Raw genomic sequence first — 27,011 nt, 5'->3', positions numbered from 1 at the left:
GGTTTGCTTGCAAGGGGAGATTGCCTCCCAGAACTGACACAAGCTCCCTGTAGCCAACTCCAAACTCCCCTCGCAGCCTTTTATTCAGAGAACACACACTGTGAATGTGTTTGTATGTGTGTGTGTGTCTCTGTATACGTGACTTCCTGCTACACAACATATGTTTACAACCGTTTAACAACATCCCTATTCATAAAAGGGTCGTCTCCCCCCACCCTGTATATGGCTTAACCCCCTTAATGCTCCCCCATATACAAACATAGATGAGCCCATGAAGGACAGGAAGTGGACGTTCCCGAGCAAATAAGCAAACCAGAATCTTTACCTGGAATGTGCCTGCAGTTGAACACTATAGCTGTAGCCTCCCCCACCATCCTACATGCAGGGAGGAGAACAGAAACAAGAATATCTTCAATCATGCAGTTTAAACAAGGTTCACAATTTGAAGCACAACAATGACAATTTTTAACAAAGTCACTCCAATACTTGTCATGATCTCCCTCATCCCTCCGGCTGTGTGTTCCAGTTAGTGTTTCCTGGTTTACTTGTGGTGCTTTTGTAATCAAGAACACCATAACTAGCGCAGCAGCCAGACCCTGAACTTCAGCAGGTAACTGATGAGCAGTCAGGCTGCAGCCTCCGTCTCCACCTGTTCATGCTTCTATGATAGAATCACTGGGTAGACCCAGAACAAGCTGGAGAAATTAGATCTCTTGGCTGGCCTGGGAACACCTTGATGTTCCCTTGGATAAGCTGGAGGAGGTGTAACTTCCGAGTATCCTGAGTCCTCTGAGTTATCCAGCCAAGCCCCAGCAGGGCTCCTGTCTGCCTCCAAGTCTCCAGAGAGACTCTGCCTTTGCAGCCAATCTTCAAAGCAGCCCCTCCACTGTTAGCAACACGTCCGACCTCCAGAGACGTTCTTTCATCTCCTCCGTTTTCATACTGTCCACATGTTCTGAGCCTCTTCTCCTCTCTGCTTCCGGGCCAACCCCACCATTGTTTTTGTTCTTTTACATTTCTGCTCTCTGGTTTTCATTTTAGTTCTGGGTAAAAATCTTCTTACCGACTGCTGTTACCGTCAAATCTGAGCTTCTCTTGGTCGACTCTAAATCAACATTATCCAGAACCAACAGTTTGACTATAACGATCAATAACTCGCCGGTCTCTGTTTCTTCCTCTGTGAAAAGTTTGGGTATCATCCTCGACAGTACTCTATCGTTCAGTTCACACATTAATGATGTTACTCAGTCTGCATATTTTCAATTGTGCAACATTAGTTGTCTCTGTCCTTTTCTCACTCCACATGCCGCTGCCGTTCTTGTTCACAGTGTTGTTACTGCTCGGATCGATTACTGTGATTCACTTCTTTGTGGTCTTACTCAAAAATCCATTAATGAGCTTTAATGTGTCCAGAACTCTGCTGCTCGTATCATCACCAGGACCCCTTCTATAGATCTCATCACTCCCAGTTAGATATCACATCATTGTCAAAATACTTTTGTACACATTTAAGGCTGTTCATCATCTATCTCTGATGATGATCCCGTCTCGGTGTCTTAGATCTCCTTCTTCTCTTTCTCTCTCTAGCCCCGCCCCCTGTCTTGCCACCGTGGCTTTCAGCTGCTCTGCTCCTCGACTCTGGAGTTCACGACCTCCTGATTTAAGAAATATCTCTTCCTTCTCTCTCTTTAAGTCTAGACAAAAACTCACTGGTTCAAAATAGCTTATCCCACATAACCTCTCCACTCTGCTATGTTAAATTAGTTTTATGCCTTATGACTTTATGATTGTGTAAACTGCCTGCTTTTCTGTTGCTTTTATTATTCTGCTGTGTACAGTGTCCTTGAGTGTTCTTCAAGTAAAATGTTGTAAAATGAAAGTGATGATGGTGGTACTCTAATGTTTCCATTACTGCCACCATCAGGCCAAACTTTGCTATGATTATAATTATTTAAAGTTGTAGTTATTCTGGGACCACTAACTTTTGTACATTTACATATTTTACACTATTTAACCGTTTTTGTTTTTAAAGAAAAGCAGAACGATGTGCAGCCAGAGTTTATTTCAATGTTTAAATGAACACACTGAAGTTACAGGTTGCAGACATGGTACAGAGAGGGTGGAGCTGCCTGTAGCTGTCTGTGGTGCTGAAGCTTTCAAACATTTCATACCAACACTGACTACAACTGTGACCACAGGGGGGCAGCATAGAGCCAGAGAGTGTTAGTGTAGCTGTTCAGCCCTATAGTAAGAAACAAGAAGACTGATGAAGGAAAAGCTTCTTCCACTGGTGTAACACACAGGTTTGTATGAAGTCACACTAACTAACCAGCAGTAACCCACATTTGATCAAAGCAGGGGCAGAACTTTAATAACAGGTTATAATGTGTCATCACAGTTGTTGTCAATCCAAACACACTTTCTGATTGTTGCTGTTTATTGTAAAAGAACAACACACTTGTGGTCTGACCTAATGCTGTAGTGCAACAACAACTATACAAATGTGAGCTCAGTGCAGACTATGCTGGCTCACTGCAGCCTCTTGTGGTACAAAGTGGTATTACATGAGAGTACAGGCTGACATCAGCTGGATGCTAACTTCAGTTCATATGTAGATGTGTTGAACGTGACGTCAGAGATGTTTTCTTCATATTCTGTTGATGTTTTTTAGTTTTGAAATATTTCAAAGTGTCTCCAAGTTAAATGTTGAACCTTTAATATAGCGACACTTAGAGCTCTGAAGCCGTTTTCTCTCGTTTACTATTCAACCAATAAGTTACTGAGTAAGTTATTTTATCTGTAATTAAAGTCATCAACACTTAAAGCTTTATGTGAAATATTTGTTTTTCAAATCAAAATACAACTTCCATATAAAATGCAAAACTAAATATATATGACTCACATAACACAATTAACATTTGATGTCTTTCTGTCACTTTCACATACACAGAGGTTTAAAAATGTCCTTCTGATGTTCCAGCTGATCAGAACCTTTAAAATTCTTATTAATCAAACATATTTTTTGCTGAACTTTTAGAAACAAGACATTTACTGTAGTTTTAGGACCAACAGGCTGATGAATAAACCAAGTAAACCAAAGTAAAGACAAGCTGCACTTTGACTTTTATTAGAACAATTTGCTGGAACTACAGAGTAATGAAGTACTTCAAGGTTTTGTGTGGATGACTTCCAACCTTACTGTACAGCACAGAGCACAGAGGGACAATATATGTAATCAATATATGATGCAGAATGAACAAGTAAAGACTGTAAGCTGAGTCTGAGGCTCATGCAGGACATTTCATAGTGAGGTGTCTTTGGTTGGATTATTCAAACATTTACATCAAAGCACCAAACTCATTTCTCACAGATGAAGGTCATTGAATAAGGATAATATGACCGTGTCCATCTCCCATCATCGTCACAGCAGACTCCACGGTATCCAGAATAAGGATCTGACCATCCTGTTCCCCTCAACCTGTCAGAGAGATCAAATCTGATATGAAACTGGACTAAACTCATAACTATTGTCACATTCATATAAATATGCGTCTCTTTTGGAATATTTCCAATATTTGCTGTATTTCTTTCCCAGGTTTCTCGCCCACTTTCCCTCCTTTAGACTTTTCTCTGAGAATCATCATGCACACTAAAACAGCTTTCAAGCTTTGATGAATATGAAATCTTCCTGCTGTAAAAATGGAGAATAAAAAGAAGTCAGAGCTGACTTTCTGCTGTTTGAAACTGTTTGTCAGCTGTTTACAGACATCACTTTGAAATGTGTGTCTATCAGGTCATATTTACTGAAGCTTCTTCCTTCATATGTTCTGAAGTTTTACAAACACCAAAGAAGAAGAGACAGGAATTCTCTGAAACACTTTTTGTTCTGTGAGAAAAGAAACATTACAGCACAAAAACATGAAGACAAATTGAACAAAGTGAAATGTGTCGGTCGCTGCTTTGAACATGTTTCAATCCTGATTCCTTCAAACTGACTTGTTGTAACTGAACGTCATCACAGACTGCAGATGAAGAGAGTTCAAGCACAGCTGTTCATTCAAAGGAGGATTTCTGCTTTTCTTTACATTCAGTTTGTGGGGCTGTTGGAAAATAGCTCAGCTCATGTATTGCTGATCTATCTTCCAAAACATCAGTGTTTCACTTCTAAATAATAACTCTGGAATAGAAACAAACTAATGTCTCACGTTTGTGTCAGCGCTGATCCGTCCACCCATTCCCATTTATATCCTCCTGATGTCTGGTTGGCTCTCAGACCAATCCAAGAGTATCCTCTGAAATTACTGACAAATTCCTGTTTGAGAAGAGACACAAATATTGTCTCCAGTCATAATTCAGCACTTCTGTTGTAGTGACATCATCTTGTGAACATGTCTGAAGGAAGAATAACTGTGATGAAACTTTTCTTCCATTGTGCAGAAATCAGAAAGAGCCAAAGAATCAATGAATATCAGCTCCTCCTGTAGCTCAGTCAGTGTTGCAGTGGAATCAGTGTTAACAAATCATTTGATTCAGTTGGATTGAATCAGAAAAATAATCTGGATTATGAGGATTTCTCTCATTTTATAACATTTCTGTGTAAATTAAATGTTTGTCAAATGTGTAAAAACTTTACGTTTGAATGTGTCTGCAACAAAAAAGGAGAATCCAAGAAATCCATCAGAGTGGAGACAGGAAGCAGGTCACAGACTGACAGCAGGTCAAAGACACAAGTAACAGATGACTGTCAGCTCCATCAAAGATCACACAGACATGAACAAACACACCCACCTGTTCCTCTTTGCTGTTTATCATCACCAGATCAGCTCCTTTATCCTGACAGGCTCTCCTGCTCTCAGACCAAGTTTTACTCTCAGTGGATTTAAAGTAACAGCTGCTTCCAAACCTCGTCCATCGATCAGGACACTTCTCTTAAAGTCAAACACATGTTTTAAAGACAGACTTTGTGTCCTGTTGTATCACATGAATCTTTGGTTCCTGTCATTTTCCCTGTAAATGCTTCATTTAAACTCAGGTTTTCTCTCTTATTCATAATGAACTGAAACTTACATTTATACAGAGAAACTGTTACACAGCATCAAACATGTAGGATTCAAAACAAAGACACAATCAGGTTATCACTGTGTAACACTGATGTTTTCTATCAGTTATTCAAACTTTATTACCTTCTATCTTCTCCTTCAGCTTCTTCACTTCTTCCTGTAACTGACTGTTGAGTCGTTTTGTCTCTGTAGAAAAAAACATGTTAAAAAATGTAAATATAAATTTTATCTGACATTAGTATTTTCTTGTTAATTTTAAATACTTTCTTACCTTGATGTTCAGTCTGTAGCTCGTTGTAACTGTGGTTCAGTTTATTGTGTTTGATTTGAAGTTTGTTGTTTTCACTCTTGTTCAAAGCATCTGAAATATTTCAGTGAAAGCAAAATAAAATAAAATAAAATGAGTGAAACGTTGAACAGAAATAATCTTCTTCCTCTGCTTTGTCAAATATCAATAAGAGTCAGAAACTTGCAGCCATTGCTCTTTAACATGTCCTGTGGGTGGAGGTGTTAGAACTACAGGAAATCTGATGAGCTAAATACGTATCAACTGTGAACAAAAACCACTGACAAGATTCAGAATAATTGTGCTTCAGTGTGGAGGAAGAAGGTGAAGAGTCAAACAGCATTTCTACACCTGTAGTCAGAGATGTTATCTATATGCTTTGAAAGAATAGATTCTGACTCATGTGACATGTGCCTGTTCTCACTGAAAATATGTCTTTTTACATTCAGTCAAAGCTGCTCTGAGGCTTCAACACTTCCTCTTTCTGCTTATTTATAATTAATAAATGTTTCTTCCTGCAGCTTCCAGGAACTTCCTGCTTTCAGACGTCCTTTTGCAGGCGTCTCTGTTCTCACATCATAGATTTGTGATGTTTCTGCTGATCCAGCATTAAGTCTGTCACAGCTCCACCAGGAGCTAAAGGTCAGCTGAAGATCATCAACTGATTTAAAACATAGAATCAAACCACCTTAAAATCCAAACATCAGCAGCTGCTGGGAGTTTTCTCTGTGTTGTTGTTTTTGTTATTGTGGAGTCTTTACCTGATAATATAAAGAACCTCGAGGCAACTGTTGTTGTGATTTGATGTAATAAAAAAAGATTCATTGATATATCCCAGCAGATGAATGGAGCTAACATTAGCTTGTTAGCTACCTGCTTAATACACCAAGTGAACTAACTAGTCGCACAATGACAGACGGCCACTGTCTAACATAGTGTGGCTGCACCTGCATCAGTCTGCAGCAGATGCTGCTGCCTGTCTGCTTTGTTGATGTAATCACAGAATCAGCGTGTTGAGTGAAGAGTTTGAAGGAACAACAAGAACATTCACTCCACAACACACACAAGATATGAACCAGGAATCATGCACACAGACACACACCTGCTAATCAGTGCTAAGTAACAGACTGATGAAATACTAGAAGCTCAGTCAGCAAAACCAACGTGTTGGTCAGGCTGTACCACACAGCAGCTCATATTATTGATCAGAGAATTCCATTTAAAATGCCACCGTGCAGTTTTTATGAAGAGGAAACTATCCTTAGAGACCAAAACTCATTTGGTCCTGAATGGAAACATGTTTTTACTGCAGCAAAGGTGCTCATTTTAACATGGGAGTCTGTGGGGACTGACTCGCTTTCAGCATCAGCCTCCAGTGGTCATTAAAGGAACTGCAGTGTTTGCTGCTTCTGTGTTGGCTTCATGTACTTCCTGTATTTGGTTGTGAAGCTGCATGTTTGTTGGCTGCTGGGATTCAGTATCAGTCATACATTCATTTGCAGGAGAAGTTCAGAGGTTGTATCTTATCTTACAGCATATGGACAGGATGATGATCCCAGCTAACATCAGGAGGCACAGCACTCTTAGACCCAGTGTAGCACATCTGAAAGAGCCCTTCAGGACTGAAGGAGGATTCAGAGTCTGTGGTCCTGTTAGAAAGCAGTGTGGATGTTGGTTTGTGCTTATTTCCTGTCAGTCTGTGGTTAACAGACCTGTGGTTGTGGTTGTATCAGCTTAACGTCAAAAAAGGGCCGGTTGCCAAAAAACAAAGGAAATATAACATCTGCACTGTGACTGAAAGAAGTTCCTGTTAATCAATAAGTGACTTACAAACTATTGTGGGAAAGAATTTAAATTAAAAAGGTTCATACAGCAAATGGAGAAACAGATGTTTGGTGGGCTGCAGTAATTTGGCATTAAAAGCTGACTGTAACAAACTGGAAGTACATTTAGATTCATAATTGACTTACCTCCTTCCTGTGACTGAAAATGATCATAACTATCTCTCATCTCATCTGTACTCTCGTAGATATCCACCTCCCTCTGCTCCCACTCTGCTCCGTCCTGCTTTCTGCTGTATCTCACCTTCTTTGATAGATCTGGTTTGGCATAAATATCTGAGGACATCGTGAGAGGACGGAGACGCTGAGCAGGAGTTTAAACTGTACTCTAACAGTTCTGCAGTACTGACCCTGGAAGATATCGAGCTGTTTTATTCTTGTCCAGCCTTCTGTCTGCTTTCAGGCAGGAAGAAGCTTTGAGGAAGTGGCAGCATGTAAGGAAACACAGACCGTGTGATTAATTTGCATAAAAATTTCTTAACTGCATTTTGTGTTTCTCTTAACTACAGATAAAACTCTGTGTTGTACAATATGTGTACTTTGTTGAGCTTTTGACTGAGTTTGCATAAAGCAGAAAATGTATAAACTCTTCTTTTTCTAAAGACGTTGAACGTTCACACATAAAAGCACAAACACAGTCACACCTCAGTGTCACAGTTGGTTCGACCCAGGAAATGTTATTTTGTCAGTTACAGTTTGTTTTCTTGCTGTTGCCTTATAGAGAAACAAACTGTTGAACTGTTGAGGTTCATCCAGTCGATGTGGAAAGTTTGAACCACGTCTCAAACACTCTTTAAATGAACAACAATTAAATTTAGCTTCACTGCTGACCGAAGATTTTAAAGTTTTTTAAACTGTAACTTTTCCTTTCATTTCTACATTTTGCACTTTCAGGAAAACTGATGCAGTTCATTTTTTTTCTCGTGTGTTCTTTGATTTGATTTTCAAAGGAATACAGAAGTACTTGTGTGAAAAAGTGTCCAACATAAGGAGGAAAAGTTTTTTGAAATTACAGTGCACTTAAATGTTGCACATCTTACTGTGAGGTCACCAGGAAATACTCCTTGTTGTTGGGCCGTCCTGGTTAACACACCTCTGCAACATTACATGAGAGTCGGGTACTCGGCCTCTGGATTTGTAAATCTGGGCTGGTGGGTTCAAACACTCCTCAGCCTCCCTGAGAAGGTTTATGTCAGAATATTGAAGGAGAAACTCCATCCAATTGTGAAATCTCAAATTCAGAGCAACAGTGTGGTTTCCATCCTGGTCATGCAGCACTGGACGAGCTCTTCATTCTCTCCAGGATGTGTGGGAGTGATGAGCCCAGCTGGAGCTCCTCCACACTGAAAGCACCTGACTAGGATTACACCTGTGTGCTACTTAGGTGTTGGAGGTTTGTCCAACTGGAGGACACACGTTGTCTTAATCATTCAATTCAGTTTTACTTCTACAGCTCCAAATCACAGCAACAGCCTCAAGGTGCTTTATGTTGTGAGGTCGACCCTACAATAACATTACAGTAACAAGTTTGCTGTTTGTGTGTTTTCCAGTGAAGTAGGAGAAACTCTGCAGTGTGGGAACAGGAACTAAACACAATCAGGTCTGCAGCATCATTTCACTTCTAATGTTCAAAATCAAACATCTAACATATTGGAATCAAATTCCTCACAGCGTGTCATGATTCCCACCACAATCAGCAGATACAGCACTCCCAGGTTCACTTCAAAAGCTCTGAACCAGCTTCTTCTCACAGCTGGAAGCTTCTTCTCGGTGTGAACATCTACAAAGATAAAACAAAAAGTCCATTTATGAAGCACTAATGAGAGACTTTGGAGCTTTTTATTAATCCTCACTGTAGGAATGATCCCAGTAGAAAGTAAATCAGATTTACCAAACAAATTAGTCGAGTTTGTTAAAAAGTTACAGGAACTCAAACAAGGACAAAGTAACATTAGTCCATTCCAGCTGTTGTGATCGGTCGGTGCATTTCTGGCCACTTCTTGGTCGCAGCTTTTGAATAGATCAGTGAGAGAAAAACAATCCTCTCAATATAAGGACTAAATGAGCAAAACTATCCTGATGGACGTGAGGGAACGTAGAAAGAAGTGTAGAAACCTGAGGGACAAATATGGAGGAGAGTCCCAGAATATTAGTTTGTATGATGATCATCTGCACGCGGGTCAGAGCTGTGAGGAAAGTGTAATGCTGAGGAACTGTCAGCGGTAGTGTCGTGGATGAGAGAAGGAGGACCCAAACGCTGGACTCACAGGCAGGTAGGTGAAGGTGGATGTTTATTGCCGAAGGAGCGAGCAAACAGTACAGAGGGAGGAAATGGCTGGCTGGCTGACTGAATGAATGAATGAATGACCAAAAGACTGACTGACTGAACATACAGACGACATCATCAATGACCCGACACTGAATGGGTAGAACAGAGGGCTTAAATACACAGGCTGGTGATAATGATGATAATGAGGGACCGGTGAGTACACAGCTGAACATAATGAACTAATGATAATGGGAAGAGGACTGAACATAATACACACAGACCAAGGCTAACACAATAAAACAGGAAGTGGAACAGGCAGTAGATAAACAGTGAGTGTGAACTGAAAACACTGGGTCACCGACCCAGGAACCCTGACAGGACCCCCCCCCCCCCAAAGGCCGGCACCCGACGGCCAAACGAAAAAGAACCAGAACAGGGCGGGCGGAGGGGGCCCAGGACGGAGGGACGGAGGCCACACAGAGACAGTTCGGGTGGGTGGCCACGTGGCCCGAGGCCGAGACGAGACAGTTCAGGTGGGCGGCCACGTGGAAGGCAGCAGCGACCACTGAGCCGGTCCGGTGGGCGGCTGCGGCGGTCGAGACTGTTCCGGTGGACCGACCGTGCGGAAGGCAACGGCGGCCACTCAGGCGAAGGCGGTCCGGGGGCCGGCCGCGCGGAAGGCAGCGGCGGCCACTCAGGCGCAGGCGGTCCGGAGGCCGGCCGCGCGGAAGGCAGCGGCGGCGGCGAAGGAGACGACGGAGCAGTTCAGGGGGCCGGCCGCGCGGAAGGCAGCGGCGGCGGCTCTCCAGTGTTAGGCGTGCTGGCCATGGCCCGGTGGGCACAGGACCAGACGAGGACGAAGGCTCTGAGGCTGGAGCCGGACCAGGCGGAGCAGAAGCTGAGGCAGAGGCCGGGCCGGGCGTGGGTGCAGCTGAGGCAGAGGCCGGACCAGACGAAGCTGAAGCCTCTGGCTGGAGACAGGCCGGGCCAGCGGGTGCGGAAACCCCTGGCTGAGGAGCAGGAGAGCTCACAGCTGGCTCTGGGTGCTGTGGCTGCAGGTCCGGGAACCGAACAGGATGGTGGACAGGCGACTGGGGGACAGGAGCAGACTGGACTGGGGGACAGGAGCAGACTGGACTGGGGGACAGGAGCAGACTGGACTGGGGGACAGGAGCAGACTGAGCTACAGGAGGTGACTGGAGGACAGGAGGAGACTGAACTGACTGGAGGGAAAGCTGAACAGCAGGTGAGGGAACCGACTGGAGTGGAGATGCTAAGGGAGGAACAGAGGCAGGCGTGGCTGACGACGGAGCTGACGTTGGTGTGGCTGATGGCTGAGCTACAGACTGGGCTAGACGGGGAGATAAGGCTACGGCCTGGGCTAGTAAAGCTGGTGCCTGAGCAGGGGACACTTCAGCCAGCCTAACCAGGGATAAAGCTAGTGCGTGAAAGGCTGGATCAGGTGGTGGATGAAGTGGTGGACTGATTGGCTCTTCCGTGCCTCCAGAGCGTGAGGGCACTGGCTGGAGAGCCTCAGCTGAGTCTCTAGGGGGGTCAGGCCAGATCCTGGCCGCCCTCAGCCTAGGCGCTGGGACAGGCACGGGAGGTGGCTGGACACCAGTCACCCCCACCCGAGGGACAGAGGTGGGTGTGGAGGTATACGGGGTCACAGCTGCCCTCGTCCTGGGTGCGGGCACAGGTGTGGGTGTCGGCTGACTGACAGGAGTGGAAATGATGACTGGGTGAGTGATACTGACAGGTGTATCTGGCTTTATTCTGGTCCTTCTGCCACCACTATTTACAGTCTTTGACTGAACAGTCTTTGGGGGAGCAGAGCAGAAAAAATCTTCCCAGTCCACATCATCCTCTAGGAGGGAAACATCCCATGAATCAGAAAAGGGTCTATTGTGTGTTTTAAGTGGATAATCAGACGGTGAGTGCGAAAAACAGTCACTGGAGCTCACCATCGGGAGATGCTGGAAATAGTCCTTGTTATGGCGACGTGTGCGCCGCTTTCTCCGGGAAGAGGCAGTGGGCGGGGTACACAGCCGAGCCTCTGGCACGGGAGCCTCCATTGAGCCGAGGTGGGAGGCGGAGCCACCGTGCCATGGCGAGGTTGAAGGTCCGGTGAGTAAAATGGCTGGCGGGCGAGCGAGGAGCGTAGCAGCGGAAGAGCGAGCGGCCGAAGCCTGGCCTGTGACGCCCACTCTCCGCGGCGAATGCTCCGATGCAGGTGAGGCAGCAGGTGGAGGACCGCGGCGTCTCCGAGGCCCGCCCAGAGCCAGGCGAGTCCCCTCAAAGACGTGCTCCCTCTCTGAGAAGAGCCGCTGTTTCCACCTGAGCTTCTCCGCCCAAATGGAGAGCGCTGCGTCCTGCCGCTCGAAAAGGTCCGAGTCCGCTGGGTCCACAACGCGTGGTCGGGTCATTCTGTCAGCGGTAGTGTCGTGGATGAGAGAAGGAGGACCCAAACGCTGGACTCACAGGCAGGTAGGTGAAGGTGGATGTTTATTGCCGAAGGAGCGAGCAAACAGTACAGAGGGAGGAAATGGCTGGCTGGCTGGCTGAATGAATGAATGAATGAATGAATGAATGAATGACTGACTGAACATACAGACGACATCAGACTTACATCATCAATGACCCGACACTGAATGGGTAGAACAGAGGGCTTAAATACACAGGCTGGTGATAATGATGATAATGAGGGACCGGTGAGTACACAGCTGAACATAATGAACTAATGATAATGGGAAGAGGACTGAACATAATACACACAGACCAAGGCTAACACAATAAAACAGGAAGTGGAACAGGCAGTAGATAAACAGTGAGTGTGAACTGAAAACACTGGGTCACCGACCCAGGAACCCTGACAGGAACAACCATGAACTGTGGAAACTTTAAAGCTGATTTATAACAGAGTGGTGCTGGGTGTGTGTTACTCTGTGTTTGTGCTTCAGTTACACTCAGTTAGCTTTCTGCTAGCTGTTTCCATCAGTTTGCTTCTCTCCTCTCTACACTCACTCATACTGCATTTTGATGCAGCTGAACTCACAATGAATCTGCATCTTTCTGTTCCTGTTGTCAGACCACAGAACAACTATGAACTACTGATTTAAACGTGCTGCATTAACTGCAGGGGGAAGCTGCTAACACACTGCAGCTGCATACCAAGCTGCTGCTCTGCACCTCTGAAAGACGCATTTTTGGAAGCACAACATTGTCGGACAAACTCGACATTCACATATGTTTAAAACAATGACTGTGTGGACAATCTGGCTGTATTTACAGTCATGTTATCACTTGGAGAGGAAGCAGAAAGAGCTGTGCTGCTCCTATTGGCTGCTTCTCTCTGCCACTCACAGACCTCTTCCTGAAAGCAGAGCAGCAGCTGAACCAGTTTGACTTGAAGCCACAGACACTGAAACAGTCAGACGGTTAGAAACGGAGCTCCTAACTGGGAGTAAACAGGCCCAGTGCAACAAATGATCTGTGTGCCAGTTTGGACTGGAAACATATTCTGGGCACATGTGACACGAACACTAATATGTCTTAAAGTGGTCGGATATCAGAGCTTTAAAAGACACTGAACAACACTTTCATCACCAACATTTTCTTTGGTTTGGTCACTTTGATGATTTCCTGCTTACCAGCTTCTTGTAGGCCAACGTCAGGGTGCTGCTCTCCATCATCTAACACCTCCACCTCACTCTGCTCTCTCACTCCTCCATCCTCCTGGGACCCTCTGCTGTATTTCACCCTGAAATCTTCAACACTTTGAATTTCTGTAGACATTTTGAGCTGAAAGATCTTTGAGCAGCTTCACCGTCTGTCTGTGTCTTTAAGTCCGACAGCTTTGAAGAGAAAACAAAGAGGAAGTAAAACCAGACGAGAGTCACTTTTCATCTGACACGTCATGATACGTGTAAGAGTCAGTTATAAAGCACTGCAAACAACATCCTGCAAGACCTCCAGTTCCATTATATAAATTAAAAATGCTGAAATTCCATTAATACAGTAATTAAATCATTAAAAATGATAAATGACAGAAACTTGCAGTAGCTTAAATACATTTGTGGATTTCAGTGGGATCGGGAAACCATTTAGTGCTCATTAAAATACCTCCAACAACTTGTTTTAATATTTGCTGCTTATCATATCACAAACATACAGGTTTAACACAGCAGCTGCAGTATGTTTATAATAACACGACTTTGTTAGACGCTGCCTTCTACAAACTGTAAGTACATCGAAGCAGCAGAGAGAAGAAGTGTTTGTGACACAGGAAATATGTCAGAGTGAACTATTTATTCATCTTTATTTTTACCAGCACAGAAACTAACAGGGCAGCGTGGTGCTGCAGTGGTGAGCACCATCACTTCTCAGAAAGAGAGTTCCTGTTTTGGGTGGAGTCTTTCTGTGTGGAGGCTCATGGTCCTGGTCTGTGAGCCAGCGTTTGTGTTTGACGTCTGATTCTGGTTCATTTCATGTTCTGAGGTGAAGTTTTGGTCATGATTGTTGTGTCTCTGTTTGTGTCCCAGGTCTTAGTTTGTTATCTAGCCTCAGGTTTTGTGTTATCATCCCTCCTCTGTGTCCCCGCCCTCTTCCTGTGTTAGTATCTCTCTGTGAAGTCAGTCTTGTCTCCATGCTGATTGGCCTGTTCCCCAGTCGTGTCTCTGTGTTTCTGCTGTTTCCTGTTTTACTCTGACAGTCTCTCGTCCTGTGTGCATCTTGTTTAGTTTTGCTTCCTGGTCTCGTTAGTTTGATTACGTTCAGCTTTGTTCCCACCTGTGATCTGTTCCCTTGTGTTTCTTCTCACAGCCTCCTTCATTCCCTCCAGCTGTGTGTTCGTCTGTTTAGTATTTCTTGGTCTAGTTATGGTGTTTTTGTAGTCAGTAATAATTGTCTTTAAGTTTGGTTTCTGTCTCCGACTCCCACATTTTATCTGCTATCCTGCCTTGCCTCACACAGCGGTACATGACAGGAGATCTCGAGCACTAAAATAAAGCAGCAGACTCCGACCTACAAGTGGCAGCAAGTAGCCGTTTCCTTTCTTGAGGAAAAGCTGAAGTGGAAGCGTTGGCTCACCCCTGGTAGGAGCACATTTTCAGTGGTACTCACCGGGCTCTAAGGGGTCCTCAAAGACGTCGTGTTCGTCCACCTGCTGCCCCGCCTGCACCTGATGCTCTGCAGCTGAAAGTGGGCATCATCCACCCATCTCTGGTTGCTCACGGTTGTTGATCAGCCTCTCTGCTGCCCACTCATTGGCCTGCCTCCTCATAAGCTCTTCCACCTCGATCCTCAAAGAGTTTCCTGTCTGGGGCCATCAGAGGCTCAATTATCCGGTTTCCCTTTTTCCTTCACCAAGAAGAAAAAAGTGCAGATTTCCTTCTCACGTGGAGCAACAACCTATCACCAGCTGCCGACTCCACCTGGATGATGCCGTTTTGCTCGCCGGAGATTTTACGGGCCGGCTCATCACAGGCTCCTCAGCTGGAATGATGTTGCATCAGCAGCTCCAAACTCTCCTGTTTCCTCAGGCCAGAGGAGACGACGCTCCTACTATCCTCCCTCTGTGAGTAAAACTGACGATTAGACTCTGCTCTTTGTTCCCACCTGTGGTCTGTTCCCTTATTGTTTGTATTCATTGTCTGCATTCCCTTGTGTTGCTTGTTGTTGGGTCTGAACATACGACCCTGCTGGATTCAGACCACGAGAGACTGCAAACAGAACACAAGAGCCACTGGTACGGTTTGCTTGCAAGGGGAGATTGCCTCCCAGAACTGACACAAGCTCCCTGTAGCCAACTCCAAACTCCCCTCACAGCCTTTTATTCAGAGAACACACACTGTGAATGTGTTTGTATGTGTGTGTGTCTCTGTATACGTGACTTCCTGCTACACAACATATGTTTACAACCATTTAACAACATCCCTATTCATAAAAGGGTCATCTCCCCCCACCCTGTATATGGCTTAACCCCCTTAATGCTCCCCCATATACAAACATAGATGAGCCCATGAAGGACAGGAAGTGGACGTTCCCGAGCAAATAAGCAAACCAGACTCTTTACCTGGAATGTGCCTGCAGTTGAACACTATAGCTGTAGCCTCCCCCACCATCCTACATGCAGGGAGGAGAACAGAAACAAGAATATCTTCAATCATGCAGTTTAAACAAGGTTCACAATTTGAAGCACAACGATGACAATTTTTAACAAAGTCACTCCAACACTTGTCATGATCTCCCTCATCCCTCCGGCTGTGTGTTCTAGTTAGTGTTTCCTGGTTCCCTGAACTTCAGCAGGTAACTGATGAGCAGTCAGGCTGCAGCCTCCGTCTCCACCTGTTCATGCTTCTATGATAGAATCACTGGGTAGACCCAGAACAAGCTGGAGAAATTAGATCTCTTGGCTGGCCTGGGAACACCTTGATGTTCCCTTGGATAAGCTGGAGGAGGTGTAACTTCCGAGTATCCTGAGTCCTCTGAGTTATCCAGAACCAACAGTTTGACTATAACGATCAATAACTCGCCGGTCTCCGTTTCTTCCTCTGTGAAAAGTTTGGGTATCATCCTCGACAGTACTCTATCGTTCAGTTCACACATTAATGATGTTACTCAGTCTGCATATTTTCAATTGTGCAACATTAATCGTCTCTGTCCTTTTCTCACTCCACATGCCGCTGCCGTTCTTGTTCACAGTGTTGTTACTGCTCGGATCGATTACTGTGATTCATTTCTTTTTGGTCTTACTCAAAAATCCATTAATGAGCTTTAATGTGTCCAGAACTCTGCTGCTCGTATCATCACCAGGACCCCTTCTATAGATCTCATCACTCCCAGTTAGATATCACATCAATGTCAAAATACTTTTGTACACATTTAAGGCTGTTCATCATCTATCTCTGATGATGATCCCGTCTCGGTGTCTTAGATCTCCTTCTTCTCTTTCTCTCTCTAGCCCCGCCCCCTGTCTTGCCACCGTGGCTTTCAGCTGCTCTGCTCCTCGACTCTGGAATTCTCGACCTCCTGATTTAAGAAATATCTCTTCCTTCTCTCTCTTTAAGTCTAGACAAAAACTCACTGGTTCAAAATAGCTTATCCCACATAACCTCTCCACTCTGCTATGTTAAATTAGTTTTATGCCTTATGACTTTATGATTGTGTAAACTGCCTGCTTTTCTGTTGCTTTTATTATTCTGCTGTGTACAGTGTCCTTGAGTGTTCTTCAAATAAAATGTGGTAAAATGAAAGTGATGATGGTGGTACTCTAATGTTTCCATTACTGCCACCATCAGGCCAAACTTTGCTATGATTATAATTATTTAAAGTTGTAGTTATTCTGGGACCACTAACTTTTGTACATTTACATATTTTACACTATTTAACCGTTTTTGTTTTTAAAGAAAAGCAGAACGATGTGCAGCCAGAGTTTATGTCATCATTTAAATGAACACACTGAAGTTACAGGTTGCAGACATGGTACAGAGAGGGTGGAGCTGCCTGTAGCTGTCTGTGGTGCTGAAGCTTTCAAACATTTCATACCAACACTGACTACAACTGTGACCACAGGGGGGCAGCATAGAGCCAGAGAGTGTTAGTGTAGCTGTTCAGCCCTATAGTAAGAAACAAGAAGACTGATGAAGGAAAAGCTTCTTCCACTGGTGTAACACACAGGTTTGTATGAAGTCACACTAACTAACCAGCAGTAACCCACATTTGATCAAAGCAGGGGCAGAACTTTAATAACAGGTTATAATGTGTCATCACAGTTGTTGTCAATCCAAACACACTTTCTGATTGTTGCTGTTTATTGTAAAAGAACAACACACTTGTGGTCTGACCTAATGCTGTAGTACAACAACAACTATACAAATGTGAGCTCAGTGCAGACTATGCTGGCTCACTGCAGCCTCTTGTGGTACAAAGTGGTATTACATGAGCGTACAGGCTGACATCAGCTGGATGCTAACTTCAGTTCATATATAGATGTGTTGAACATGACGTCAGAGATGTTTTCTTCATATTCTGTTGATGTTTTTTAGTTTTGAAATATTTCAAAGTGTCTCCAAGTTAAATGTTGAGCCTTTAATATAGCGACACTTAGAGCTCTGAAGCCGTTTTCTCTGTTTTACTATTTAAACAATAAGTTACTGAGTAAGTTATTTTATCTGTAATTAAAGTCATCAACACTTAAAGCCTTATATGAAATATTTGTTTTTCAAATCAAAATACAACTTCCATATAAAATGCAAAACTAAATATACATGACTCACATAACACAATTAACATTTGATGTCTTTCTGTCACTTTCACATACACAGAGGTTTAAAAATGTCCTTCTGATGTTCCAGCTGATCAGAACCTTTAAAATTCTTATTAATCAAACATATTTTTTGCTGAACTTTTAGAAACAAGACATTTACTGAAGTTTTAGGACCAACAGGCTGATGAATGAACCAAGTAAAGCAAAGTAAAGACAAGCTGCACTTTGACTTTTATTAGAACAATTTGCTGGAACTACAGAGTAATGAAGTACTTCAAGGTTTTGTGTGGATGACTTCCAACCTTACTGTACAGCACAGAGCACAGAGGGACAATATATGTAATCAATATATGATGCAGAATGAACAAGTAAAGACTGTAAGCTGAGTCTGAGGCTCATGCAGGACATTTCATAGTGAGGTGTCTTTGGTTGGATTATTCAAACATTTACATCAAAGCACCAAACTCATTTCTCACAGATGAAGGTCTTTGATTCAGAATAATATGACCGTGTCCATCTCCCATCACCGTCACAACAAGCTGCATAGTAAGCCAAACTGTCACTCTGCTGTCCTGCTGCCCAGAAGCTGTCAGAGAGATCAAATATGATATTAAACTGGACTAAATTTTTTCTGCTTTTCTTTACATTCGGTTTGTGGGGCTGGTGAAAAAACATTTCAACTCATGTTTTGCTGATCTAACTTCTATGTATGGTTCTGATAACTTCTGGAATAACTGCGACAGCATTGTAATATGAAATAGTCTCACGTTTCTGTCAGCAGTGATCCATCCATCCATTTCCATTCATGTTTCTGAGAAGTGCGTTCCAGACCAATCCAGGACTCTCCTCTCATGTTCAGTTCATTGACAAATTCCTGTTTGAGAAGAGACACAAATATTGTCTCCAGTCATAATTCAGCACTTCTGTTGTAGTGACATCATCTTGTGAACATGTCTGAAGGAAGAATAACTGTGATGAAACTTTTCTTCCATTGTGCAGAAATCAGAAAGAGCCAAAGAATCAATGAATATCAGCTCCTCCTGTCGCTCAATAACAAACTCAGCTAACATTTCATTTTACTGAGTTTCATTTAACAAAAACAAAGAAAGAGAGAATTATATTTACCAACCAATTTACCAATAAACTCTACATTTCAATCAAGTATTTTGTTCCATAAATTCCTCTTTGCTTTAGAAATTTGTTAAATAAAATGTCTGAATTTGCAACATTACATTTGAAATGTTAAAAACATAAACTCTCAATATGGAAACAAAATAACCAAACACAGAAATCCATCAGAGCGGAGACAGGAAGCAGGTCACAGACTGACAGCAGGTCAAAGACACAAGTAACAGATGACTGTCAGCTCCATCAAAGATCACACAGACATGAACAAACACACCCACCTGTTCCTCTTTGCTGTTTATCATCACCAGATCAGCTCCTTTATCCTGACACAGTTTTCGACTCTCATACCAAGTTTTTGTCTCATTGAACTTAAAGTAACAGCTGCTTCCAAACCTCGTCCATCGATCAGGACACTTCTCTTAAAGTCAAACACATGTTTTAAAGACAGATGTAATTTCACTGAGTATCAAACTGAAAAAATCTGTATTGTGCATGTATTATTATAGTTATATTCTCCTTTTCCCCCAACATGATTTAAATTCATTTGAACTCAGCACAAAACATTTATAATTAAAAATGATTCAGTCAGGTGATCAGTGTGTAAATCTGATGTTTTTAACATTTGTTTAACATCTCTAACCTACTACTGTGTCCTGTGGCTTTCTTCATCCTGTAGCTGTTTAGATTTTTAGATAATAATCATATCATAACTGATCTATAGCTGCTGCAACTGACTGTTGTCGGCTTCATACTGAGAAACAATTGATGAAACAGTCAAAGAACTTGATAAACATGTTTTTACTTATTTGTTTTTCTTACCTGCACAGTTGTTGTTTTGGTTCTGCAGCTGCTGTTTTATCAAAGTAACTAAAATATGTGTTTAGAAATTTAACAAGAAACAGACTGAAAACATGAAATCTACAACCGTGAAACACAACAACATCACAACAATGACTGAAAATCACAATCACACTTTTGTATTCACTGTCTTTGTAATTTACATGTGGATGTTTCTCCTCTGGTGGAAACAGAAGTGAAGCGCACAGCTGAAAATAATAAACTCATAAATGTCACTCTGCCAGGAAATCTTACTGCATTATCAAATATTTATCAGCCAATCGTTTAAACTCATCTGAAAAATCAGATATGCATCATAGAGAACAGCAGGAAAAGAAACAACAACACGTAAAACTGTTTTCAGCATGAAATGATGTTGGTCTGGCTGAAAGCAACTGAAATATTTAAACAGGTATCACAGCAACATCAGAAAAGCTCAGTGAGAGATTCAAACATAAATAATCTTCTTCCTCTGCTTTTTCAAATATCAATAAGAGTCAGAAACTTGCAGCCATTGTTCTTTAACATGTCCTGTGGGTGGAGGTGTTAGAACTACAGGAAATCTGATGAGCTAAATACGTATCAACTGTGAACAAAAACCACTGACAAGATTCAGAATAATTGTGCTTCAGTGTGGAGGAAGGTGTTAGAAATGCAGTCAGAGATGTTATCTTTAGGTTTTTGAAAGAACAGACAAGCTGCCGTGGGAATCAACACTTCCTCATATCAAAGGTGTTTCCATGTGATCAGGTACTTCCTGTATTTGCTGTGGCAGAAGGACACGTTCTGGTTGTGAAGCTGCATGTTTGTTGGCTGCTGGGATTCAGTATCAGTCATACATTCATTTGCAGCCAAGATCCCATCTTTGTAGCTCAGACTGCTGAAGACTCACACTGACTGCCTGCAGCATCTCATATAGCACACACAGCATCAGTGTCTATGATACAGTAACAGACTGAACTTTGACCTGTTGTTATGACTGTCATCATATTTGTGTCATTTTGTGTAACTGCTGTGTTTTTCTGTCCTTCATGCAAAGCTCTGCATGCTGCGCCTCAGCTGTGACTGAATGAGAGGATGATAACGGGCATGTGCAGGTACTCTGCTGTGATTGGTGCACCAACATGCAGCCTAATGATTACATAAAGAGCCAAGATGGCCGCCGTCTGCAGAGGACTTGTTCAGCTTTTCCTTGTTCCAACCTGCCACACCTGTGCAGCTCTCACTCTGTGTTTCCTGTTTCACTCTGAAGGAGTTTGTAGGGCTGAGCTGCCTTTGACTGGGAACAGTTTCTCCTGTTTATGTCAGTTTGGGAGGTCAGCTGAAGCTTATTTCTCTGATACTATTTTTATCAGTTGCATTTGTTGATCTCTTTAATAATTAGAGTATATATTGACAATAACACCCAGTCCAGTCAAAGGAGTCCCTCAAACCAGTGTTATCCTTATGCCAACAACAAACAGGGATAAATGGGGAGGGTTGTGTCAGGAAGGGCATCTGGGGTACAATTCAAACATATAGATAATCACTAAGATTCCTGCACTGGTGGTGCTGTTGCTCAGCAGTTTGCCAACAGTGAGAGAGAAGGAAAGGCTAAAATATAGAGGTGATCTCAGATACTCTAAACATAGAAGTAAGACTGATAAATGGAATGATGTGGCTGATATATCCAAATGAAGGAAGGTAGATTTGTGGGCAGAAGACCAGATAGAAGGGAAGCAAGGCCTGGAGCACTTACGTTCACACTGCAGGTCTTAATGCTCAATTCCAATCTTTTGATCAAATCCTATTTCTTTTGTCTGGTTGTTCACACTACAAATAAAATGTGATGGCAAACGCGCTCTAGTGTGAACTGTTCACGGCCCTCAAAGCTGCCCGCATGAGCAAAAGAAGACGTCACACACAACGCGCTCTGTTTACGGAAATAAAAATGGCGGCTTCAGAGCTAGTAGGTGTTGTTGCAGCAGTCTATCAATTTCTGCACAGTCGTAACCAACACAATTTTCACAAATTAATTACAGAAAGAAGGACACTGAAAAAAAAAAGAAGAAAAAGACAGCCTGTGATTTAACCATGGCCTTGTTTGGAGCAGTGGCTGCTACCTCCGTGCAGAGGTGTATATGGACACGGAGTCGTTTAACTTGAATAGAATTGTTTCACCATATGCCAATCAAGTCCAAAACCTCAGTTTCTGTCCATTGACTCGCTTCGTCTCCAGTTTCTGCTGCCATGCTTCCTCGTTTGTCTTCTCTGGCACTGATAATAGGCGTCTGTCTTGTGTCAGTGACGTAAAAGACGGATGACATGACCATTCAAACAGCAGTTGCTTTCTAAAACATCAGATATGTATCGGATTCAGTACCACATACGAAAGTGACCCAGGTCCCATTTGAAAACATCGAATTTGTGCTGTTCAAACTGTCATACCATGATCGGATACGAGTCGCACAGGGTCAAAAAAGTCAGATTTGATGAGCTTTCGTGTGCAGTGTGAACGTAGCCTTAGACGAAGTCAAGCAGTTCTGCCAATAAGGAAGGATAATCTTGAAAGAAGAGTATCTAAGCAGTGTTGTGGAGGTGACGGGAATGCTCTACACAATCATGGATTTGAAGCTGCAAGTTGAAGGTATGATGTTGATATTGTCAGTGTGTGAACCCCACAGGTTGGAGGTCAGTTAGAGGAGAGAGGAATTCTGGAGTAAGGTGGATGCAGTGGAAGAGCCACTTTGTCCAAGAGTGGTGATTGGAGCAGACTTCAGTGGACATGTAGTTGAACAGAGGTGTTGGGTAGGAATAATGTGAAGAAGAGAAATGTAGAAGGACAGATGGTACTGGACCTTTTAAAAGAAAGGATGGAAATGGCAGTGGTGAACATAAGTTTCAAGCAGACACAGGAACACAGGCCGGTAGAGAGGAGCACACAGAAGGACGAGATCTTATTGTATCTTATCTTACAGTGTATGGAGAGGATGATGATCCCAACTAACATCAGGAGGCACAGCACTGCTAGACCCAGTGTAGCACATCTGAAAGAGCCCTTCTGGACTGAAGGACTCTTAGTCTTTGGTCCTGTTAGAAAACAGTGCAGATGTTGGTTTGTGGTCATTTCGTGTCACTGCCTTTAATAGACCTGTGGTTGTGGTTGGATGAGCTCAACTTCACAAAAGAATCAGATACCAAAATATATCTTTATTGTGATTAACCCTCAACCAACCAAACTATTTATGCAAGACGTCAACTGACTAAAGTTATAGAGCGGGTCATTTATGACCTTACATTTTAGAGTAATATATTCTAAGTGGCTCTTTATTTTTTTATCATACACATACTGTTTTTATTAGCTGTCAAACATATTCTAACCTGATATCATTACGTTTGTTTTATTAAAAAACCCCAAAAAAGAAGAAGAAGCGGTCTTGTTTAGAAAGAATACGTTTTCTGAAACTGCACTTGTGTCTGAAAGCTAGCAGCTGTTCCTGCACACAGAGCTCAGCAGCAGGCAGATAGTATTTGAGTAACAGTTACAAACATTGTCTGAACATCCCTGAAAGCAGCAGCGTTGTCCATAACCATCCACTGTGCTGGTTTATCATTAAGTCTAAATGTGTTTTCTATGCAGAGCCAACTGTATAAACAGGTAATATGAAGAAATCATGCTGCATAAGAAAAGAGCAAATCAGGTAAAAGGTTCATACAGCACATGGAGATGATTGATGGGCTGCAGTTCATTGGGATTAAAAGCTGACTGTAACAAACTGGAAGTAAACAGATTATTACAGGTGACTTACCTCCTCCTTGTGATTGAATTCCAGTGTGAGCAAAGTCTGCACTGTCGTAGATACACGTAGTATAGATATCCACCTCCCTCTGCTCCCACTCTGCTCCGTCCTCCTTTCTGCTGTTTCTCACCTTCTTTGATAGATCTGGTTTGGCATAGATATGTGAGGACATCGTGAGAGGACTGAGACACTGAGCAGGAGCTTAAACTGCACTCTAACCGTTGTGCACTGCTAACTCTGGCAGATACAATGATATACTGTCCTGACACTGATGTCACTTTTGGCCGGCCTTCTTCCTGCTTTCAGAACGGAAGAAACTTTTCAGAAGCAACAAAGAAGCACAAACCCACAAAACCTCGGCTGTGCTGAGAGGAGCATTTCTTTGTCTTTATATTTGTAAAGCCTGAGACAAACTATAAAAACACTTGTTTAACAAAAGAATAAGTGCATTTTGATCTCAATAAAAAGTGAGCTTAGAGATATGGTAAATGGTCAATGACCTGTATTTGTATAGTGATTTACTTGGTCCCTAAGGACCCCAAAGCGCTTTAAGCATCCAGCCACTCACACACACATTGACACAAGCGACACTGTAGCCACAGCCGCCCGGGGCGCACTGGCAGAGGCGCCAGCACAAACAAATTCAGCCTTTCGCTTGTACTTTCTCAGCTCCACTTTTATTTCTGTTGCATTTTAGAGAAACACACCATTTTGACTGCTTGAGATTGTAGATGCTTTCATTAGATCATCTCTCAGTCACTGAGCACTAAAACAATGATGTGACTGTAATGTTCCCATTACTGCCACCATCATGCCAAATCTTATTTAGGTATTTTTCAGATTTCCTTCTCCTTTTGTTCAAGACCTGGCAAACATGGGGACCAGCCAATGGTATCAATTCCTTTAAAAATGTATTGATTTATATATATATATATAAAAAAAGATCTAATATTGATTTTCACCTTTTACCATTTCAGACAGATTTTTTCAGATTCTCTGAGCCTTCTGATGTTATTATGCACTGTAGATGATGATTCTTCTGTAATATATACTTTATATAAATTTAATTTCTAAATTTAAGTACTGAATAAGTAATCTTAAGGAGTGTGTGATTTCATGATGTTTGTAATTGTAATGTGAAGGCTGTGTGCAGGCATGAATGGTGAAATGGAGGACCCAAAGTGCAGACTCCGGAGACAAACTGAACTCAAAAACAAACTCCCGAGGTCAACGGCCCAACAACACAAAAGTCCAAAAAACAGTTCAGGAGGCCGACCGCAAAGCCAGTGATGGCGATAGAGCAGGTCCCGAGGCCGGCCGCAATGAGGACATGCGTGGGAGCCGCAGGAGGTGGCGCTGCAGGCACCGGCGTGGGAGTCGCAGGAGGTGGCGCTGCAGGCACCGGCGTGGGAGTCGCAGGAGGTGGCGCTGCAGACAACGGCGTGGGAGCCCCAGGAGGTGGCGCTGCAGGCGCTGGCGTGGGAGCCGCAGGAGTTGGCGCTGCAGGCGCCGGCATGGGAGCCCCAGGAGGTGGCGCTGCAGGCGACGGCGTTACTCAAAAAGTAACAAACTTCCAAATAACCTTACGCAGACAGACAGAACACAGCAAGCTGAGGGTAGTTTGCGACACAGACAGATGTAAACACAGGGCTTAAATACACAGAGTGGGCAATCAGGGAATGAGAGACAGGAGGGAAACACAGCTGGGGCAGCTCAGGCCTGACGAGACAAAGGAAGCAAAACCAGATGCATTACATGAGACACAGACTTTCAAAGTAAAACAGGAAACATAACACAGAAACACAGACTTGACACAGGGTACAGCAGACCGGGAAGACAGCAACTATGGATCACAGACAGGAAACCAGACGACTACAACTCTAACAAAACCCACACAGAACCTAAACTAAGAATAATCCTATAACCCATAAGTCACAGCTGGAATTTAATAAAATCAACAAAATCAAAGAACCAAAACAAAAACACTGGGTCGATGACCCAGCACCCTAACAGTATCCATCTTTATTCACTTGTTATATACCTTATGGGAAAATGTAATGAAAACTATAAAATGTGCTGTTATAAAGTCAGATTGTATAAAAACAGAACTTATTTCTTATTATCTTTAAATATTTAATAATTTAATCGTCTTTATTATTATTTTTTTTAGTTTCAATATATATATGAACCAAAACTGTCACCACAGGGGGGCAGCATAGAGCCAGAGAGTGTTAGTGTAGCTGTTCAGCCCTATAGTAAGAAACAAGAAGACTGATGAAGGAAAAGCTTCTTCCACTGGTGTAACACACAGGTTTGTATGAAGTCACACTAACTAACCAGCAGTAACCCACATTTGATCAAAGCAGGGGCAGAACTTTAATAACAGGTTATAATGTGTCATCACAGTTGTTGTCAATCCAAACACACTTTCTGATTGTTGCTGTTTATTGTAAAAGAACAACACACTGGGAGTACAGAGTGTGTATGGGGAGTATGTGTGCTGCATTTATTTGTGTGTGTCTCTATGATAGGTGAGTATTTGTATCTGTGTACATGAGGGTAGGAATGCATGTTTGTGTCTTCTTAGAAGCTTGGAAAGAAAAGCGTCTGGACTTCTTTAAGTTGCTTGAAGACGTTTTCACCTGTTCTCTCTGTTGAAAATGTGAACATTGGCATCCTCGAAGGAGTGTCCTTTAGATGCAGATGGACAGAGTCTTGTCCCGTGGAGGTGGCTCTTGTGTCTGTTTGTCTATGTCTGTCAGGTCAGGTATTAAACTTCACCTCTCTCAGTACATGTTGCTCCCCTGTGGTTTCTCCACTGGCTGCTGGCTGAGCCCCGCGCCTATGACTCTACTCAGCTCATTTCTACAGTGGGATGCAAACGTTTGGGCAACCTTGTTAATAGTCATTATTTTCCTGTATAAATCGTGGTTGTTACAATAAAAAATGTCAGTTAAATATATCGTATAGGAGACACACACAGTGATATTTGAGAAGTGAAATGAAGTTTATTGGATTTACAGAAAGTGTGCAAGAATTGTTTAAACAAAATCAGGCAGGTGCATAAATGTGGGCACCACAAAAAAAGAAATGAAATCGATATTTAGTAGATCCGCCTTCTGCAGAAATTACAGCCTCTAAACGCTTCCTGTAGGTCCCGATGAGAGTCTGGATTGCGGTTGAAGGTATTTTGGATCATTCCTCTTTACAGAACATCTCTAGTTCATTCAGGTTTGATGGCTTCTGAGTATGGACAGCTCTCTTTAACTCACACCACAGGTTTTCAAGGTTTTCAGGTCTGGGGACTGAGATGAACGTTCCAGAACGTTGTTCCTCTGCATGAATGCTTTAGTGGATTTTGAGCAGTGTTTCGGGTCGTTGTCTTGTTGAAAGATCCAGCCCCGGCGCAGCTTCAGCTTTGTCACGGCTTTACAAGTAATGGCGTTACCAACGGCGTTACTTTTTTCAGTAACGAGTAATCTAACTAATTACTATTCCTATCGTTACAACGCCGTTACAGTTACTAACAAGAAAATGTGGTCCGT

The 27,011-nt window shown here is 42.9% G+C and overlaps 2 protein-coding genes across 4 annotated transcripts; both read right to left on the bottom strand.

Moving 5' to 3' along the window:
- Positions 1-2,063: 2,063 nt before the first annotated feature.
- On the bottom strand, positions 2,064-13,326 carry LOC146548516 (asialoglycoprotein receptor 2-like). Of its 3 annotated transcripts, none has more exons than XM_085261986.1 (7): positions 13,107-13,326; positions 8,857-8,967; positions 5,332-5,421; positions 5,184-5,246; positions 4,789-4,928; positions 4,206-4,312; positions 2,064-3,478 (listed from the first exon to the last, which is right to left on the bottom strand). In XM_085261986.1, exons 1-7 carry the CDS (start codon positions 13,249-13,251, stop codon positions 3,358-3,360), a joined length of 777 nt encoding a protein of 258 aa, XP_085118112.1. In that variant the 5' UTR covers positions 13,252-13,326; the 3' UTR covers positions 2,064-3,357. The 3 variants fall into 3 exon arrangements, with proteins under 3 accessions (XP_085118112.1, XP_085118113.1, XP_085118111.1); XM_085261985.1 differs by lacking the exons at positions 8,857-8,967; positions 13,107-13,326 and adding exons at positions 6,879-6,995; positions 7,317-8,848 and having other exon boundaries at positions 2,068-3,478; XM_085261987.1 differs by lacking the exons at positions 8,857-8,967; positions 13,107-13,326 and adding an exon at positions 7,317-8,848.
- A 4,022-nt stretch (positions 13,327-17,348) lies between these two features.
- On the bottom strand, positions 17,349-23,638 carry LOC146548515 (CD209 antigen-like protein C). Its single transcript, XM_085262330.1, has 6 exons — positions 23,476-23,638; positions 22,643-22,756; positions 19,670-19,717; positions 19,129-19,268; positions 18,490-18,596; positions 17,349-18,308 (listed from the first exon to the last, which is right to left on the bottom strand). Exons 1-6 carry the CDS (start codon positions 23,636-23,638, stop codon positions 18,188-18,190), a joined length of 693 nt encoding a protein of 230 aa, XP_085118456.1. The 3' UTR covers positions 17,349-18,187.
- Between the last annotated feature and the right edge of the window lie 3,373 nt (positions 23,639-27,011).

Source organism: Mchenga conophoros, linkage group LG22, assembly GCF_057382185.1.
Source record: "Mchenga conophoros isolate Kocher_MC1m ecotype Shallow Benthic linkage group LG22, M_conophoros_male_GT1.1, whole genome shotgun sequence".
NCBI classification, from domain to species: Eukaryota; Metazoa; Chordata; class Actinopteri; order Cichliformes; family Cichlidae; genus Mchenga; species Mchenga conophoros.
The sequence above is the reverse complement of the archived record's forward strand: the minus strand, read 5'-3'. Positions and strand labels throughout refer to the sequence as shown.